This window comes from Phyllostomus hastatus, unplaced genomic scaffold (assembly GCF_019186645.2).
Source record: "Phyllostomus hastatus isolate PE091 unplaced genomic scaffold, TTU_PhHast_1.1 phas_contig_198, whole genome shotgun sequence".
NCBI classification, from domain to species: domain Eukaryota; kingdom Metazoa; phylum Chordata; class Mammalia; order Chiroptera; family Phyllostomidae; genus Phyllostomus; species Phyllostomus hastatus.
This window is the reverse complement of record NW_025333715.1, coordinates 8,184,739-8,203,348: the sequence shown is the minus strand read 5'-3', so window position 1 is coordinate 8,203,348 and position 18,610 is coordinate 8,184,739. Positions and strand designations below refer to the sequence as shown.

The following is an 18,610-nucleotide window of genomic DNA, read 5'->3' as shown; positions in this document are numbered from 1 at the left end:
TGGGGTGTGTGGTCCTATCGCCTAGCCTGTAATTTCAGCCCGAGTCCTGGCCACGGGCTTTGTGGTCTCATCGCTCGGTCTACAACATTGACTCCCCTGCCTGGTAGGTCTCAGGGAGCCCTCCTCCGACCGTGTTTCGTGGTTGGAAGGGGGTGTCTGTCCCCTCTCCACATTCTGCCGCGGCTTCTCTTTGCTCTGGCCAACTGTCACGAGCCCTCGGGCTTCCGTGTTCCATCTGCTCTGAGAGGGGATGGCTCCCGTGCCCGGGCATCTGCCCTCTCTCCCGGCAGCCTCTGCCCATCCTCTCCGTGCTCTCGTCCCTCCCCCACCCCAGCCTCCTTATGCTGAGCATCTGCCTCCCGTCATCCCTTCCCACCCCTGTCGCCGGCTCTCCCGCAGCTTGAACAGCCAATGACTTAGACAGGCCTTACTCTCTCTCTCCCACCAGCCACCCCACCCGTTCTGCCTCTGGCCACGCCCTTGTACCGGGCACCGTGGCCACTGAGGCCCCCCGGGAAGCTGGAAAGGCACAGCACTTTCAAGCTGGAGGGGAGGCCCTTTGAAACGGACCTCCCCGGCTGGCCAGCAGCCCCTGTTCTCCCGCCAACTCGGTCTTCTTCGGGGGAGGGGTCCCGTTGCTCCTCTAAGCTGCGCATTCCAGGCTACCCAGCATTAAGCCAGTCTTCCCCTCCCTTCCTCTACCCGTCCTCTCATCTGTTCTTCCTTCTTTCACAAGAGGATTTCTCAGAGAGCCTACTAAGTGCCAGATATCGCCATAGTTATTTCATCCCGACGAAATGGCGAATCCCACGTTTATTCACCGAGCACCTGTGCTGAGTCAGGTAGCAGGGCACAGAGGCGAATCTCATCCCTCCCTGTCTCAGGGGCCTGACTGTCTAGTCCAGGAGACGAAGACTTGGACACCGAGACGCACGAGAAAGCACCCATCTTTGCGCACACCTGCGCCGTCTGGGGCGGTGGGCACCCCAGGGCGGAGCTCTTTGGTTTTTGCAGCCCGTGGGAAAAAGCGAGAGTTGCCACACGGCTTCTGGCTCTGCCAGCCCCATCCTTCCCTTCGCCTGTCCGAATGGACGCTCTGTGGAGACCAAGGCCACGGACACTATTTCCTGCCACGACCACCCGGGATATAAAGCAGATGTCTCCGGCACAGGGCAAACCTGGAAGACGGAACTAGCTCCAGTTCTCAGTGCCCTTTGAGGGTTCCCTTTTGCCAAATCCCCCTGCCTTTTTGGTTGGGTGTGTAGGACACACAGAGAAGCATGGAGCCCACCCAGGGCAGCGGCAGAGAGGTCAGCCAGGGGCCAGGGGCAGCAGAGACCCAGGAGAGCAGGCAGCCCTGTGCACGGGTGGGATCTCACCCGCCCCAGCGGCAGCTGCAGCGCATGTGCTCCAGAGGGAAATGTGTGGTGGTCTGGAAGGCAGAGTCCCCTAAGTTCCACAGGCTCCTGCTCTGCGAGCTCCTACTGTGTGCCAGGCACAATGCTGGGGCCGGACTGGGACACGGGCACTGGGTTCTAGTCCAGCACCGGTGCCAGCTGGCTCCATGGCCCCTGCAAGTCCCTTCCCTGCAGTCCTCAGGTGAGGACCCCGGGTAGCTGAGCTCCCGGATGCAGTCCGTCCTCACCTAAAGTCATCGGTGGGTTCTTGGAAACTGTGGCTTCATGTGAGGCGACATGTAATGAAACCAGTTTGACCGTAGGCTAATTAATAATAGCAAGTGTTACATTCCCACAGCATATTTCTGGGCACAAAAGTATCACCAACCTTCTTAATAAAGACCCCAAACACTTCTAATATTAAACACCGAAATACATGTAAACCATACATATGCGTTTAAGCGAGATGAATCAAAACAAGTAAGATAATTATTTTCCAGCCCCCTCAGTCCAGTTCAGGCTTACGGGTGGTGGGAGCACCTCCCGGCTCGCAGCACCAGGCAGGACACTACCCAGGACAGGACGCTGCCCTTCCAGCCCGGGCCACTCACAGCCGCAGCCACACTACCCCGGTTTGGGACCGTGGACACGCCAACCACCCAGCGTTCACATCTTTGGTGCACAGGAGGAGACCAGAGCACCCGGAGAAAACCCATGCACACATGGGGCGGACATGCTACTCATGGGGTTTGAGGAGTCCTCCCCACGGGTAGTGGCCCCTGCGGAGAATCGGTTTGTTTCCTCACCAATGTTGAAACGAAACAACGTTGAATGAAATAACGTTATTTGAGGACCCTGCTGTCAACAACTAGTTGCCTTCTCTCTTTCCTTTTCCTGTGGCAACAGAGCCTCTGTGTTTCCAGTGGGCATGTGGCCACAGGGAGTAAAGATTATACTTTTCAGATTTTCTTATAGTTGATGTGTTGTCACATGACAAACCTCTGGCCAATCAGACCAAAGCAAAACTGTGTGATATCTTTCACAAAACCTCCTGAAGAGCCAAGTGACAGGTGTACTTCGCCTTTGTCTCTCTGTGCCATCTCCACCTTGATGCCTGGAATGTGAAGGCAGTAGCTGGAGCTCTGGCAGCCATACTGGAGTAGGAGGTCAGAGGCCGCACTGCAGGAATGGCGGACCAGGGAGCTGGTAGGAGCCTGCACTGCTAGCCAGTTTGTGGAGCCTGCAGACCAGCTTGTACTTCATGTCTCCAGATTGGTTTACTTGAGAGAGAGAAACGTTTTGTCTTATTTAAGCCACCTTTAATTTTCTTTTCCTGTCACTTGTAGTCAATTCCAATCCTTCCTGATACAAGCTCTAAATTCCCTTCCCGGCGAACCATCCTGAGGCTGTGACATCAGGGGAGAGCCCTAAGCACTCACTTCCTGTGCTGGGCAGAACAATGCCCGCCAAAGATGTCCCCATCCCACTGTCTGCAGCCTGTACCGCGGAGGGCAGTTAAGGCCGAGGATGGAAGCAAGGCTGCTCATCGGCAGCCCTTGGACGGGAGATCGGCCTGGATTGTCCAGACAGGCCCACTGTGCTCGCAGCGTCCTCAAGAGTGGAGGAGCGAGGCCAAGAGTGCGTGTCGGAGGGTTGCGGCACGCTGCTGGCTTTGAAGACGGAGGAAGGGGCCCTCGGCCAAGGAATGTGGGCAAGCCGTTTCCGGAAGCCAGGAAAGGCAAGAAACAAATTCTCCCCTAGAGCCTCCAGGAGGAACTCAGCCCTGAAAACACCTCCATTCCAGCCCAGCGAGACCGGCTCAGACTTCCGCCCTCCAGAACTGTACGACAATAGGTTCGTGTTGCTTTAAGCCATTACGTCTGTGGTGGTTCATTACAGCAGCAACAGGAAACTAATCCACTCCGTCTGTTTCTTTTCTCATCTGAGAATCATGAAAACACCCATGTTACAGTGTACTGTGTGGCTTAAGGAAGGCGACGTCTGTGGGCCCCAGGACAGGACCCAGCATACAGGAGACCCTCACACAGCAGCTCTCAGGGAAAACCACCCCCTCCTCATACTTCCAGTCACTGCCTTTAGCCATGAAGAACAGCAGCAGCTGAAACATACTGTGTGAAGTGCTCGGGTCTGGACCAATGGCTCCACCAAATTCCTGTGCTCTGAATTTATTCAGTACCTTGGAGGAAGGCTGTCATCCTGGTCTCAGAGGTGAGGAAGCAGGCCCAGAGGTAGGATTCGATCCGCATCCACCAGAGCCCACTGGCCACGCCCCAACACCTGGTTTCTCCGAGTGTGGCCCACAGACCTGCGGCATCAGCCTCGCCTGGGAGCCAGAGACGGGCTCAGCCCCAGCCTGGACCTCTGTGTCAGCCGTTCAACGGGACCCCCAGGGGACTAGCATGCACGTTCAAGTTTGAGAAGAGCAGCTCCAGGCCCGTAGTGCTCTGCTGTCTCCTGGACGCCACCCTGTTGGGGGCAGCCTCGGGTGATTTCACTTCCTACGTCTGCGTCCCGATGTTTGCCTCTGTTCTACTTGGCAAACTCCTGTTCATTCTCCAAAGTGAATAGGAGTCCACCCAGTACAGGTGCACCCCATTCCTGACCTCCCCAAATAGAGGAGCACTTCTGTCTGACCCCAGCACAGGCCTTCCTCGGAGCCTGAACTCCCTGGTGACGGTCTCAGCCCACGCCTGTCTCCTCTCCCAGGCCCTGACCTCCCTCAGAGCGGGACCACACCTTCTGCCGCCCCACCAGCACTTACTGAGCACCTGCCCTGTGCCGGCGCCAGGCTCATCCTGGGGCCGTGGCAGTAAACGCGACAGGCAAGGACCTCGGTCTCTCGGAGCTCCCATTCTGGTTGGGAGAGAACAGTGCGCACTGCAGACGGGCAAAGTCGGAGGGGCCCGGGGTGATGGAGACACTAACTGGGCGAGAGGACGGCGGGTGATGGCGGCTGGGGCATCAGAGCCGCCCTCACTTCTCCCTGTGTCCCGAGAATCAGCACAGAGCCGGACATCTCAAACCACCAAAAGTTGTCAGACTAGATCCGACCCAACCATTCTCCCTGGTCGAACTGCATGTTTTTGTAAGTTCACATCCGTTCTGAGCAATTGCCAGTCGATGGTTTTCCTACCAAGAAAGCAAATCTCCTCCTTCTCTACGAACTCTCCCGAGGTAAAAATTCAAAGCAGAGAACCCCCCCATTTTCCAGCGATACCCCCACCCTCTTCCCTTCGCGGACACTGACCACGTGGGCTGTCCCCTGCGCCTGCCATGTAGCTATTGAATGCGGAGCACCACGTGGTCTGCACGACGGGGGCGCGCTTCCCAAACTGGGGTCAAGGTCAGGTCATGTCAGCCTCTGAAAGAGAAGCTGTGAGCACCAATGGGTGAGAAGCTCTCTCTTTGAAAGCAACGACTCCTCCTCCTCCTCGAGATGCTCAGAGAAAGGGAGGAGGGGTGCAGCCAGCCCTCCACCAGGCTCTCATCAGGAGCGCTGCTCAGGAGCGGGAATGTGGGGTGTTGATGCACTTATTTACACATGCAAGGACTGAGTCACTCCTAGCTGCTACACCCAGCCCGGGCTGGTGTTGTTTTGCTAATGTTTTCAGCCCCGGGAAGACAAAGACTGCCTGCGATTTGTCATTGGCAGAGAGGAGCTTTGCGAACGAACGCGGAGGCTGGCAGGGGCCAGGGGAAGGCCAAAGGAGAAAAGCAGCCACGTGAGACACTCGGGAGCGGCGGGGACTTTGGGGAGCCGCAGAGCACCTGCCGCACCTGAGGGGACATCTGCCGCCCAGCTTCTGCTGATTATTGCTGAGCAGAAACAGGGCCCAGGGTGGCAGAAATCTGAGGGTTATTTTGTTTCAAGGAAAGCTCAAAATAGGTATTTAAAATATAAATATAAATATATATATATGAAAGTTCTCGATGTGTAGAATATTTGCAGGCCAGACGCAGCCCCCTTGCAGGCCGCCATTTGCAGCTGGCAGTACAATCAGTAATAAGCACGCCAGTGGCCCTAACAGCACCTGGGGCTCATCCAGTGCTCATTCCGGACCGGCGTCTTACTAAGCACTTTGCGTGGTGCATCTTCCTGAAACCTCGCAACCAACTCGTGAATGAGATGTAATTTTCCTCCTTCACCCATGAGAAAAATCCACTAGAGTCATGAAATTCCTTGTCCAAGGTCACACAGCTGGTCACTGATAAGGCTGGGATTTGAACCCGGGCTGTCGGATACCAAAGCTGCCACGAGCTCCAGGCCTGGCTGGAACAGAGTGCATACTTTCACCATGATGTGGCTGAGAAACGTCCGAGGTTAAATATACATCCTAATCTTAGGTGCGGAGCTTTCTTTCTGTATTCATTCATTCATTCATTCATTCATTCATTGAGCAAACACTGACTGAGCACCTACCACGTGCCAGGCACTGGGTGAGAGGCCTTGGGAACTCAGGTGTGGGTCACTCTACCCAACATCAAATTTCTCCTCTCCGCCCTGTCTGGCGTAGCTCAGTGGATTGAGCGTGGGCTGCGAACCAAAGCGTCGCAGGTTCGATTCCCAGTCAGGGCACATGCCTGGGTTGCAGGCCATGACCCCCAGCAACCGCACATTGATGTTTCTCTCTCTCTCTCTTTCTCCCTCCCTTCCCTCTCTAAAAAAATAAATAAATAAATAAAATCTTTTAAAAAAATTTCTCCTCTCTGCCCTGGCTCCTTGAAGTTCCCAGGTCCTGCGGGTCCTCTGCTGTCGGTCCCCTGCCCTGGGCCAGCTGTCTCCTCACTCACTGGGCGGTGCATTCATCTCCTTACCCGACTCCCTGCTCCGTGCCCCTCTTCCTCCCATCCCTCCTTCATGTGTCTTCCATCTTTCTAAAATGCACATCTGACCACACCACCTCCTTCTCCACCTTCTCTTCTCTGGCCTCTACACAGAGTAACTCTCTCCATGATGCGGTCTTCACATATGCCCAATCTTCCTGGTCCGCCTCATCTCATCCCTTGGCACTAATACCTTCCTCTACCTCCCCCCCCCCCGCACCCCAGGTCCTCCAGCAATCCTGGAACCCTCGTGTGGTTTGCTAAGCACCCACCCCCTCTCACACCTCTCCCTGGCATGGCCTCTGCACCCTGTGTGTGCTTGCTGCGTCCCTGCACCCCCCACCCCGCACCAGAGCACAAGCCTCTTGAGGGCAGAGGCTGTGTCTTCTCACCCTTGTAAACCCAGGGCCTAGGACGGTAGCTGGAGGCGTGTGCGTGCGGACCCCGAGGAAGGAAAGAGGGAGGGAACACAACTGGGTGGGCGCTGGGTGGGAGGTGACCCAGGTGCAGGGAGAAGCGACAACTTTGCTGAGTCCTGAAGAATGTGGTGGCAGCGAGCCCTCTAGGAAGAGGCCAGGGGAGAGGGAATACATGTACCCACTCCCTCTCCACCAGGTTCAGGGACAGGGACAGCCGTGCATTTGAGGCGTCCTTTCCTTTTCACCGCGACCAGAAAACCCAGTAGCCCCTCCCCTTTCCCCTCTCTGCCCCGGGTAAGGAGCTTCAGGCTTTGAGCTTTTGAAGACTTCATCATACATAGAGTACAATTTCTGCTTAGCCTTGCCTTCAGCTTCTCCAAGAAACTTATTTATAGATTGGGGGGGGCAGGAGAAAATTGTAAATATAATTAGTATGACAGAAAGCTGTGCATAGATTTTTGGGTTGGATAGACTTGGGTTGGAATCCCAGCTTTGTCACTTGCTGTGTGACGTTGGGTAAGTGACTTAACTTCTCTGATCTCTTGAGATGGAGATAATGGGTATCATGACACAACCTCCAGAATTGTGAAGCTTGAGTAAGAGCTAACTTCTGGAAAGCATGTAAAAGAGTGCTAAGCACAAAGAAAGCACTCAACCAGTGATTTATTATTATTATTATTATTATTAGTCGTTATCATCACTGTAGTAGTAGTAGTAGTATTACCATAGTTACTATTAGTGTTGAAGTGATGTCAGAACGGTCATTTTCAGGGTTTCCTTCTTTGTAAAATACACTGGAGGAAAGTTGGGGAGGAGACCCAATTTTTTCAACCTTAGGGAAAATTCAAGAAGGATAAAAGATATATGCAGACAGATCCAGGTCGGGGGGAATGTGACAGGAAAAAAAAAAGGACCCTTTATGCAGAGAAAGTGGGAAGGATGGCCATGGGGCAGAAGTGGAATAAAGAAAGGTTTCAGGGTCAGCCACAGCCCGTGACCAGTGAGCTTTGCCCACAGGCAAGGCCAGGGCGAGGCGGGCACTAGGGTATTTACGTTCCATACAGTGAGGCCACCGGCACTGTGCACTTGGGACCTGGTACCCAATCCCCGGCATCCGTGTTAGCATCTGGAGTACTACCCAAGGTCTGGGAAGTCCAGGGAGGAGCGAGTAAATATAGTGTCAGTAAGGAAAAGGCGTGGCGGCGCCTCAGAGGCGGACTCAAGACTGCTAAGTCAGTACCTCTGGGCCGGGCGATGACTAACAAGGATCTGGGCTGAGAGGAAAGGTGCGTGCCGCCCAGGAGGGAGCAGGCTTGCAGTGGCTGGTGGCTTTCCAAAGCGTTATGGCAAAGCTGTGGCGGAGGAGGTAGGTGTGTCCTCCCCCTCCCCCGCCCCCAGAGAGCCTCCCAGGTTGGAGTACAAGGGAAACTCCCGCCTCTTCTCAAGGATGCGGCCCCAGCCAAGCCTGGGAGAAAAGACTGGTCAGCAGGATGCTTGCAGCTTCTGTTTAAAAGCCCATCTCCCTCGAGCTGGCAGGTGTGGCTCAGTTGGTTGGAGTATTGCCCCATAGGCAAAGGGTTGCAGGTTCGATTCCCCGTCAGGACACATGCCTGGGCTATGGGTTCGATCCCCAGTCGGGGTGTGTAGGGAAGGCAGCCCACTGATGCTTCTCTCTCACATCAGTGTTTCTCTCTCGCTCATCCTCTCTCTCTAAAAAAAAGGAATGAAAAAAAAATGCCCGTGGATGAGGATAAAAAATAAAAAATAAAATAAAATAAAAGCCCACCTCCCTCCTCAGATGGGAGCTCCTGGAGGGCAGGCACCACTTGTTTGGTCATTCATTCAGCCTGCAGCTGCTGAGCCTTCTCCGTGCCCTGGGGACGGAGGGGGACCCGGCCCTGCCCCCAGGGGGCTTGCAGTCTCACAGGGGGACACCGATCATGAACGAGCCAGTGCCAAATAGAAAAACGTCAACGTTACAATGTTAAAGAAGGAAATAAAACAGGGCAACGGGACTGGGGGCTACTTTAGATTAGGGTGGTCAGGAAGGCTCTAGGGAGTGACCTGTGGGCAGGGACTCCTGTGTCTCTGAACCCCAGGGCCCCGCGCCAGCACGGGGGTGTGTTTCGGCCGAGGCTTGCTCCGCGGGGCAGGGAGGAGAGAAGGGAGGAGCTCGACGCGCCTCTGTTGTCCGCCGCCTGTAAGCTTCTCCTTCCTTCCCTTCACTCTCCACCTCCTGCAGCTCACTTAGCGGAAGTCACCCGGCCACTGCCACAACCCCCTCGTTGCTGTGCCTGGCCCCGGCCCCCTGAGTCTCTCCAGCCCTCACCCTGATCCCCTCCCTCAGGGCCTCAGCGCCTAGTGATCTCGCCGATGGGCAAAGCCGTCCGTGACCCTGCCTCGCTCGCCAGCTTCCTGGACCTCCCTCCCACGCGGACACACGTGCTGCTCCGTGAGCCGTTTATGACCCTTTGGGGTCCCTGAGGTCTGCCACCTCCCAGCCTCCCAGCGTCGCCTCTTCCTGCTCCCAGCCGTGCTGGACTGCTTGGGCATCCGTGTTTCTGCCCATGCCGTTCCCTCTGTCCGAAGTGCTCTTCCTCTCCTTGGCTGGCTCACCCCTGCGACGCATCCCCCAGAACTCGGTCTTCCCCGACATCCCGCCCCGCCCAGGCCCAGTGCTCTCAGAACGCCCTGCGCTCGCACTTCACGCGGTGCCATCATCATCATCATCTGTTCACTGGCGTATCTCCTCTACTAGACCGGAGTTCCTCGAGGGCAGAGGCAGAGCCCTTGACTCTGCCCTAGACTCTCACGGCGTGCCTGGCAGGTGCTCAGGGAACAGCTGTTCAACACAAGTCAACTATTGCCCTTTCCCTTGTCAAGCAAGGTGTCGGTGAGACCAGGTTCCTCTCCTCTCTGCGGCTCCCCGAGTCACGGGGCGGGCGCCAGCTGCCAGCCGCACCCTACAGAAACCCCTCGGGCTCTCGCGGCACCCTGCCCACCTTCCCCTCCACCGACCAGAGAGCTTACGGTCTCCCTTGGATTCCGAGGCACATAGTTTAAGTTTCCCAGTTTCTGAAATGAGCGTGTATTTTACCATTAAGTAAAATGGAATGTCTTTTCCCCCTCTTCTGAAAGCTTTTTAAGTAGGTGGCTCATTTTGCAATGGATGGTGTCTTAGAACGCAGGCAAGATGGAACTGGATGAATAAAGGCCTTCACATGCCGCTCGGGGAGGACCAGGGTGCTAGCCCAGAGGAGCTTATCAATAATCTCATAAACACGGATACGCAGTTTTTGGCACAGGGGACAGAGTTAACATCTCTTTACTCTCATGCTCATTTTCGAAAGGTCTGGAGATTTAACAGCCTCATTCAAATTCCAGCCTGAATCCTCCATGCTCCTAACTGATTGTGAAAGATGCCAGGAACCCCTCTGAATTTGGGGTGGGGGGAGGGGAGAGGGGCTGGTTGCAGCGGGCTCTGTCAGATGTCTCGTATGAAGAGGGGCTGTTTTGGGAGACGCCCATGCTTTGGGATCCCGCGCTGGCAGGATGGGGCTTGTTCACCACTTCCTCCTTATTTTTTTAAAATCCTCACCCAAGAATATGTTTATTGATTTTAGAGAGAGAGGAAAAGAGAGAAAGGAGGGGGCGAGAGAAAGAAATATCAGTGTGGGAGAGAAACATTGATCTGCTACCGGCTGTACGTGCCCTGACTGGGAATCGAACCCACAACCTCTTGGCGTAGGGAAACGATGCTCCAACCAACTGGGCCACCCGGCCAGGGTGCCACTGCCTCCCTATTTTTAGCGCAGGGTTGGCTAAACACCTCCACTGAGTACATTCTGAATTTTTTTAGTGGAGTCGAATCAATCTATTTCCTCCCTTTTCTGTGCTGTTACGGGAAACTCTGAGGCCAGAGACCACGGTAATCAGACTGGGAATGAGCAGGGTGTGGGAGAGCGGGGAGCAGCTCGGAGCCTCACAACCACCTCAGGCACAGGTATTACCATCTCCATTAAAGCAGAAGTTGCAAACGAGGTGCAGAGAGAGAACAAACTAGCTCAAGGTCACAGAGCTCATGAGCAAGAAGCCAGGAGTCGAAGAGCAAAGCTCTTTAACAAGACTAACAAGTCCCCACCTTTGGGTCCTAACCACACCATCCTACACCCTTCCCCCCGAACTCCTGCCCACCTCGGCCTCGGTTCTCCAGCACCCCCCCATTGTCTCATTCTCCTCCTCGCTGACCTTTGCACCTGCTGCTCTCCTGCCTGCATGTTCTCTCGTGCTCCCCTCTTCACCCAGCTCACGCCCGCTCGTCCCTTGGGTGTCCGTCCACGCTCAGATATCCGGAGGCACCTTCTCTGATCAGACACGATCTTCGCAGTGTGAACGCAGAGTCCCATGTGACTCCCACGTGAGGGCACTCCTTGTAGCTGCCCTTCATGCACACGTTGGGGAGTTTGCTTGCAGTAGGGTCTGTCTCTCCCTTTTGGCTCTCAGGCCTGTGGGGACAGTGACCCTGAAGGGTGAGACTTCCCATTATGGCCCCAAGCTCTGGCCCAGCATCTGGCCCTCGTCAGGGATTTATCAAAGATTTAATGAATAAAATAAATGAGTGAAGAAATTGATCTGTGGATGTAAATGAACCTGGAAACTCCAAGTGCCTATTTCACTTGAATATGGGTTTCTGGCCGAAATGGATCTATCTAGTCAGGACGAAAAGGAGCCATTGAATTTTGGAAGAAAATTTAAAAATCTCCTGCATGATCAGTCTAGCTGTACATCTTCTCCTCCCGACCCGGAAGCAAACACTCACAGCGAGCTACCCCCAAGGATTTCGGTGACAGATGCGCTAGGTGACGTGGAGGCAGGAAAAACATGGCCGGGATCTGCCTGGAGGGTGTGCACCCCCAGCACTGCCTTCTCAGGCATGTACCTTTTCTCTGCTTCCCATCATCATCATCATCATCATCATCATCATCTTTCTTTATTACTGCTCCTATGTGGTGGGCCCTGCTCTCTGCCCCTCAACCTCCACCTTCCCTCTCTCCCCCCTTCTCTCTGTGTTGGGCTCATTTGTTTTCAGAACGTCCAAACCACGATGCCTTTGTCCCCACTGCTGACTGTGTCATTTAAAGGGCAACCCTTCGATCATGTGAAGGAACCACCATTTCTGAATGCCCACCCCGTGGGAGGCAGCGGCCGCGTGTTCATGCAGCAGCAAAGGTGGGTTGACGTCTTGCACTGTCATAGTTGCTGTGGCCGCAACAATGAGCAGGACAGAAAAAAAAAACAAACCCTGCCCTTGTGGAGCAGACAGTCTAGGGGTGCAGGTGGACACCAGTGTCGTGAGTTAATGTGCAGTGTGCCAGAAGGCGGTCCGTGCTCTGCACAAAAATAAAACAGAGTAAGGAGGGGATGTATGAGGGGAAAGGGCAGGGGGGTGTCAATTGCAAGTTCCAACAAGGTGGTCAGCAGAAAGCAGGTGACAGACATCCATTCATCTAGTTGGTGAACTACCAACCCTGCCCCCCAACCCCTGGTCCCGTGAGGAGGCTGTTACACTTCATTTGCACAGAAAGGGAAGCCGAGGCTGGGGGAGGGGAAGTGACTTGCCCCTAATCACATGGCTCAGAAGGCTGAGGGGCCTGAAGTGCGCCCAGGTCCGTGTGGCTGTAGGGTTCTTCCAACCTCCCACGCCCCACGAAGCTCCTCTGAACACTGCCGTCACTGACAGGGGACACGGGTTTGCCGTTTTCTGAAAAACGCTTGTAAACCTAACACCAGCGGATGGTTTCCATTGCGGACACATCCGCGATGAGAAGATGGAACCAGACAGGGGCGTGGTGGGTCTGCCCCGAAGTTCAGTGTGGCGTTCTCTCCGCAACACATGGGAGTGAGCGGCTGGGGACAGAACTGTCCCCCTGCATGGTGCCGGGCCACTGGATGTCAGGGGGTCGGGTGGGTCAGCGCTCAGGTTTCCTGACAAGCTCAGGTGGGCTCTCAGTGGGGAAGCTCAGTGGGGTGCAGCCTGGAGTCCAGTGCTCACCATGAAGGTAAGTGCCGGTCAGCCCCGGGCTGTGCACAGAGCCCGCGGAGGCTCACGGGTAGGCGCCAGAGGCCTGGACTCAAGTTCTGGCCCCACTGCTTGCAGCCCGTGTGCCCTGGCGTGTGGGACACATGTGCGCCTCATTCTGATCACCTGTGAAGGGAGGCAGGGTCAGGCAGGGCAGTGCGAGCCCTGGGACTCGCAGCCCTTGTCCTTCCCTCCAAGGTGAGCACGGCTGGGGCGCGGGGCCTGGCTCCGCGGAGCACTGCCAGCCGAGCTCCGGACCGCGGGAAGCACGCCTAGGGGCCTGGGAACCGGCGGGGGATTCTGGGAGAGGAGAGAACGTTCTGGGGAAGCTAAACAGGGATGGTCCAGAAAACCTGCTCTCTGCCCAGAGTGTCTATTCTGGTGAGTATGGAGATCAAACTGGCCTTTGATACACTTTAAAAGCAGAAAAGGGAAGAAAATCAATGGGTTATTTTTTTCTTTCCCTGTAGAGGCCGAATGTACTGATAATTTTTCTTTAGCCAATTAGGAGCTGTGCAACCCCCGCGACTGACTTCTTTTGAATGCTCTTATTTTCTAATAATGAATTTATGACTCATTATTATTCTTTTTATAAAGAAGTTCCAGGAAGAACAAACAAACCAGCCTGATTTCCCCATCCTTTTCTCTCCACCCCCATCCCCTGATCTCGATTGTCATAGTCACAGGCCCTTATGATGTTTGAATTCATTTCAATAATTTAAAGAACTTCTGAGTCCACCCATTGATCCATATTTGTGTGCACCTACTGTGTGCAAAGTACCAGAAGACAGTCAAATTATCTTGGGAATTATGCAGCCGTCTGTACGGGGTAGGAAGGGTACGAAGGCCCATGAATAACTTCCCTACTCAGCTCATCCTCACTCAAAGGCAAGGGTGTCTGGGAAAGGCCGTTGGCTTTCCCGAAATACCAGACACATCCTCTCCCTTCTTTAGGACGAGCGAGCTGCGGCGAAACCCACTGTGCAGCCCTCGCCTCCTCACAGGCCTCGCAGAGCGCGCGCGGTGGCGAACTTGGGCAAGACCGTCTAGGCAAACCAAGACACGACCCGCTCAAAGACAGCCAGGGGTGTGGGAGGACAGCAGGCCTCCGCGAGAAGCAGCGCGTGGAGGGAAAGACCGGAGAAGCCACGGAAGGAAGAGGAGCTCAGATGTTCAGCAGAGGGAATTGAACAGTGTGGACAGAGAGAGAGCGATCTGGCTCTGCCTCCCTGCAAGGAAAGGAGGGAGAGAGAGAGGGAGAGAGAGAGCAGGGTGCGTTTTTTGCTACAGACCAGCTGGACCCTGGGGCCTCCTGCTCTGCGGGACTGGAATTCCTCTGGGGGAGCCGAGCTGTGCGGCTGGGACAGTGTGGGAAGGGGAAGGAGAGAGGAACACAAGGAGGGAATTCCTTGCTGTCCCTGAAGACAATGATTCCTTCTGGTGACAACACAGGTTAATGTCTCGGGCAGCAAACCACCACACGGCCCACAGATGCCTGGCCTGGCACAAGCTGCTTTAGTGTCCTGCTGTAGGTTTCACAGAAACGGCCAGTGCACCTCTCCATTCGGAGACTCTACGCAGCTTTTGTGAAAAGTTCAAGACTTCTATCACTCTCCACCTACCTGTATCCATGTGTAAACTGCCCCCAACCCTGTCCGTCCCAATAAGGACATCCACCTTCTAGGGGTTTCAAGTCCCCCCCCCTCCAGAGACCCTGCTGTTACTGACTCTGCAGAGGGGAAAAAAAATAAAGGCTGTGGTTTCTTCTGGATTCCTCTCCCCTCCCGCTGTGCCTACCCCCGAACAGGTGGTCCTGACCCCTTCCCATTCTTCAGCAGACTAATGCATTTCAAAAGCAGCAAGAGAGGCAAGGAAATATTTTCTGAGTCTTATTTTCATCAAGAAGTGAATGAAAAAGAAATCCGCTCAAGAGAAAAAAGGCCCTGGTGTCAGCCAGAGAGCAGGGGAGATCAGGGGCAGACAGGGTTTTTTTCCTTTTTTTTTCGTCTGGGGTCACTAGCAGCCTCTCGGGGAGAAGGCTTGAAATCCGTTCACTGCTGCTTGGGGACGGGCAGGAGGCACAATGAAGAGGTGATGGGCTAAGCCCCATTTCTCACTGCAGACAGAGGCTGGGGGAAACTGAAGCTCTGAGGACTTGATTTCCGTAAAGGGTGACCCTACCGTACACGCTCAGAAGAGCAAGCACATGAGAGCCCCCCCACGGCCGTCTCTGCCACTTACAGTCTTAGGAAATCGGCGCAGTCTTGGAAAACAAGTGGCTGAAAATCTCCAAACCACAGCCCAGGTGGCCAAGGCCCAACTTCCTGGGGGGGTCCTGGGCCTCCAAAGCCCTGGATGGACAGAGGCTTTGGAAATTAAAAGGCAGGTTGAACGGGGGCCCTGAACACTCGCCCTTTCTGCCTGGGCCTTGGCCGCAAGTGCACAGGGAATTCTGGTCCTGAAGGGAACCCGGCTCAGCCCCCACCCCCCACCGCACTGCCTGGAGGCCCCGTGCCCGGGGAGGGGAGCCAGACCCACAGCTCCTGTGGGCATCCCACAGTCCTCGGGAAGCATTGCAGTTCTGACCTTTGGGGGGATGATTCAGGGAGAGAGAGGGTGTATGGCTTGGAGAGAAAGTTACAGGGGTTGGGCAGCATGTTTGGGGATGTGGACACCGAACAGATGGAATTTTAATGAAAAGACTTAAGCCTTTTAATGCACAAATGATCCAAATCTCCCTCTAGTCCTCTTGCCTTCTGGGAATTATTAAATATTTAAGAGATCATAGTAGTAAGAACCTGCAAAATGTAACCCTCATGAGCAAGTATATGTATACCAAGTGACCAGTTTCTAGGTATCCTTCTCCTAAAAGACTGCCCTGCCCTTCCTGTCATCTCCTGGCTGCACGTCTCCATCCGTCTAACCAAAAGCCAAGGGAAGCAAATTGCTACTATGATCATTTCCCCAAAGCAGCTCTCATTCACTTTGCTTTTCTTTTGGAATAAAAGTCAGCCATAAATGTTTAATTAAATGGAAGTCTTTCTGCCGTTAATGACTAGCTGCATGAAAGGCTCTTCATTTTTTTTTAAGGAGGGGTGTGTTTAAAACAGTCCCTATTAATTTCCTGATATTGATTCTCTGGCTGGGGAAGAGCATATAGTATTCAGCATAGAGCTGCTATGCAGACCGTGCTGGAGGCAGCAGTTTGGATTGAGAAAGGGCACCAAATGCAGTATGCGTCAAATAGACCATCGCTCAATGAAGTCACTTAGCTATTCAAAACATGTTCAGCCATCACTCAACCGTTTGCATCAAGAATGTTGGGAGAGGGGCACAGGATGGAAGCTCTTTCCCAGACGCAACCGTTCCCCAAAGAGTGGCTTTTGCCCGGTTTGGCTCAGACCCTGGGGTCACATCAGTTTCTCCCTCTCCAGTCTGTTTCCCTCTTTTCTCCCCCATCCCCTGGCTTCCACTCCCTGCATCACCATCCCGTGTTGAGCTTAACAAACAATCCTGCAGTCCCTGCTTCCTGACGCTGCCTCCAACAGCCTCCGGTATTGGTTCAAAGCAGAAGCAAAGCACATCAGCCTTCTCTTCACACGGAAACACGTATCTCTCTGTGCACGTCTCTCTATGGGTGGCTGTAGCTTGTACACACAGACATATGTGACCATTCGGACGCAGTCTCTCCCATTAAAATCTGTTGCTAAATGCAGGTCGTATGACCTGCAGGAGTTTTTTTTTTCAGTGCTTGTTAGTGTGTCTCAGAAGCACATGCCTTCATCCGCACTCTGATCACCCAGGCTTTTTATCTTGACCCCCAGCCCACAGCACATGCATCGGCACGCAGGTCCTGATGACCCTGCAAGATCAAGGCAAACAGCTGACACCCCTGCCCCACTGCTCTCCTGTCCGCCCCCCCACCCCCACACCTCCCCGTGCCCTCGCCTTCCTCCTGGCCTCCCTGCACAGCGTCTGATTCTCCAGCTGGCTGCAATGCTGACTCTACTCACTTTTGGGTAACAGACATGTCACTCTGCATGGAAGTGAACTGGTGCTCAGCCTAACCTGCAAGTGCATTGCTGTTTATTAGAACTTGGGCTTGTTTCCTGTGAGAGACGTTCGTATTTTTAGACTTCGTAAATGTTAAAACACACGTACACACACAGCCAGCCACCTCCGACGATATGTGTGGCTCATAGACATTACGAAATGCTCTTGAACTCAGCCTGAGATCCTGGAATAATTAGGATTTACCAAATAAGGATTCTTAGAAACAACAATTTTTTTTTAAAAAAAAAGGAGATTTGCAGATGATAATATGTTTGGGACTTTGGGGAAGTAAGGGGGAGCAGGAGGGGGAAAGGGAGAACATTTTGAATCTCTCATCATGAGAAGAGGAGCAGTGTTGAGAGAGGCAATTTTCCCCCCCACCCCACCCCAGAGATGGCAAGACCACATTAAACGGCAAATCCTAATCATTCCAAAGTAGGCTGAGCGCATTCGACTTTTAAAAACAATCTCTTGTTGTTTTAATCACATCACAGATTATTCCAAGGAAGAGGTTTGGGGAAAGGGAGGTGGTGGAGGCTTGAGAGTTGAGAATGGTTTTTGCTGGTCGCTTCCCTCTCCTCGGAAACTAACCCAAGCCACCTTGATCTGTGGTGGAAGGAGTGAAGTAAGAAAATGGTGGAATGTAAGGGGACTTCTCTGGAGGAGGGTGGGGAGGGGGAGCGGGAAGGGGAGGGGTGGCGAGGGGGAGGAGATGGGAAATCAAATACCTTCTAGGCAGCAGGTTCTCCATAATCCAGAGTGGGTCATAACTTCCTCGTTCTTTTTGCTGGTTTCATTCTCACTGACACTTTTGGTCTTGCAAACCCCTCTGGAGTAGAGCCAATAGTCGGTTCCCACAGCTATGGTCATCAGACTGAAGGCAGCGAAAGCACCAACGGTGGTTAAAAGCATTTGAACACCTCGGTCAAACAGCCCCATAATTCTTCATTATATAAACACCCAACCGACTTCTGGTTCTCGGGAGAGTGTGTGTGAGGGTGCAAGTACTACAGCAAAAAATAAAATAAAAAATAATTCCACTACTAATATAATGGATATATGTGTGAGTAGAGAATGTGGAGAGATATAAAAAAAGGGAGGTAAGAAAGCTCACGGAAAAGAGTATAAATTATAAAGATCACACGGGAAGAGAGGCTTGCCTTTTGAGATCAGAAACTGTTCCAGTTGCAGTGATTTTCTTTTTTAAAAAAGGAAAAAAAAAAATAAAAAGACACCCCCCACCCCCCCAAGTGAGATGCCTTAATCTCTTTTCCTAAAATTCTGGTCTCCAGTTTCCATATGTGACAGCTAATTTGGAGATGGCTTCCACAGTGAACCAGGGGACCGCCGCATTCTCAACACAATCTCTCATGGTCGGGACCTAGACAGTTAGAGATTGTAAAAGCCGAGATGCAACCTTCCGTCTCTGCGGCCTGCGCCATGAAAATCCTTTGCTTCGCCAGTTCTCTTCCTTGGGGGGTCTCGGGCGCTTTCGTTTCAGACCAGACTTCCCAGTATTCTGTAAGCCCTTGATCTCAGCTGAACAGGTGCGGGGGTCTCGCCTTCCATGGTTTTGCCCCGGCAGCGGCAGCGGCGGCGGCGGCGGCAGCGGCGGCAGCAGGGCGGGCAGGCGCAGCGGCGGCAGGACGAGCAGCGGCGGCGGTTATTGTTGTTGGTGGCGGGGTAGTGTTGGCGAAGTGGGGGAGGGAAGGGGTTTCTCCCGGAGAATCGAGGCGGGTTTCCCTCCCCCTATCTGCAAAGCTCCTGGAAACAAGGGAGCCGGCGTCTTGCTGCAGGATGGGCCGCCCGCCTGCCCC

At 53.9% G+C, this 18,610-nt stretch overlaps 1 protein-coding gene across 1 annotated transcript in view; it reads right to left on the bottom strand.

Moving 5' to 3' along the window:
• The window catches only part of CACNG2 (calcium voltage-gated channel auxiliary subunit gamma 2), a 111,709-nt gene extending 93,369 nt beyond the window's left edge, over positions 1-18,340 (bottom strand). Inside the window, exon 1 of the mRNA XM_045835028.1 lies at positions 17,522-18,340. Coding sequence (XP_045690984.1) covers positions 17,522-17,732 — 211 coding nt within the window. The 5' untranslated portion in view covers positions 17,733-18,340. The remainder of the gene's footprint in view (positions 1-17,521) is intronic.
• Between the last annotated feature and the right edge of the window lie 270 nt (positions 18,341-18,610).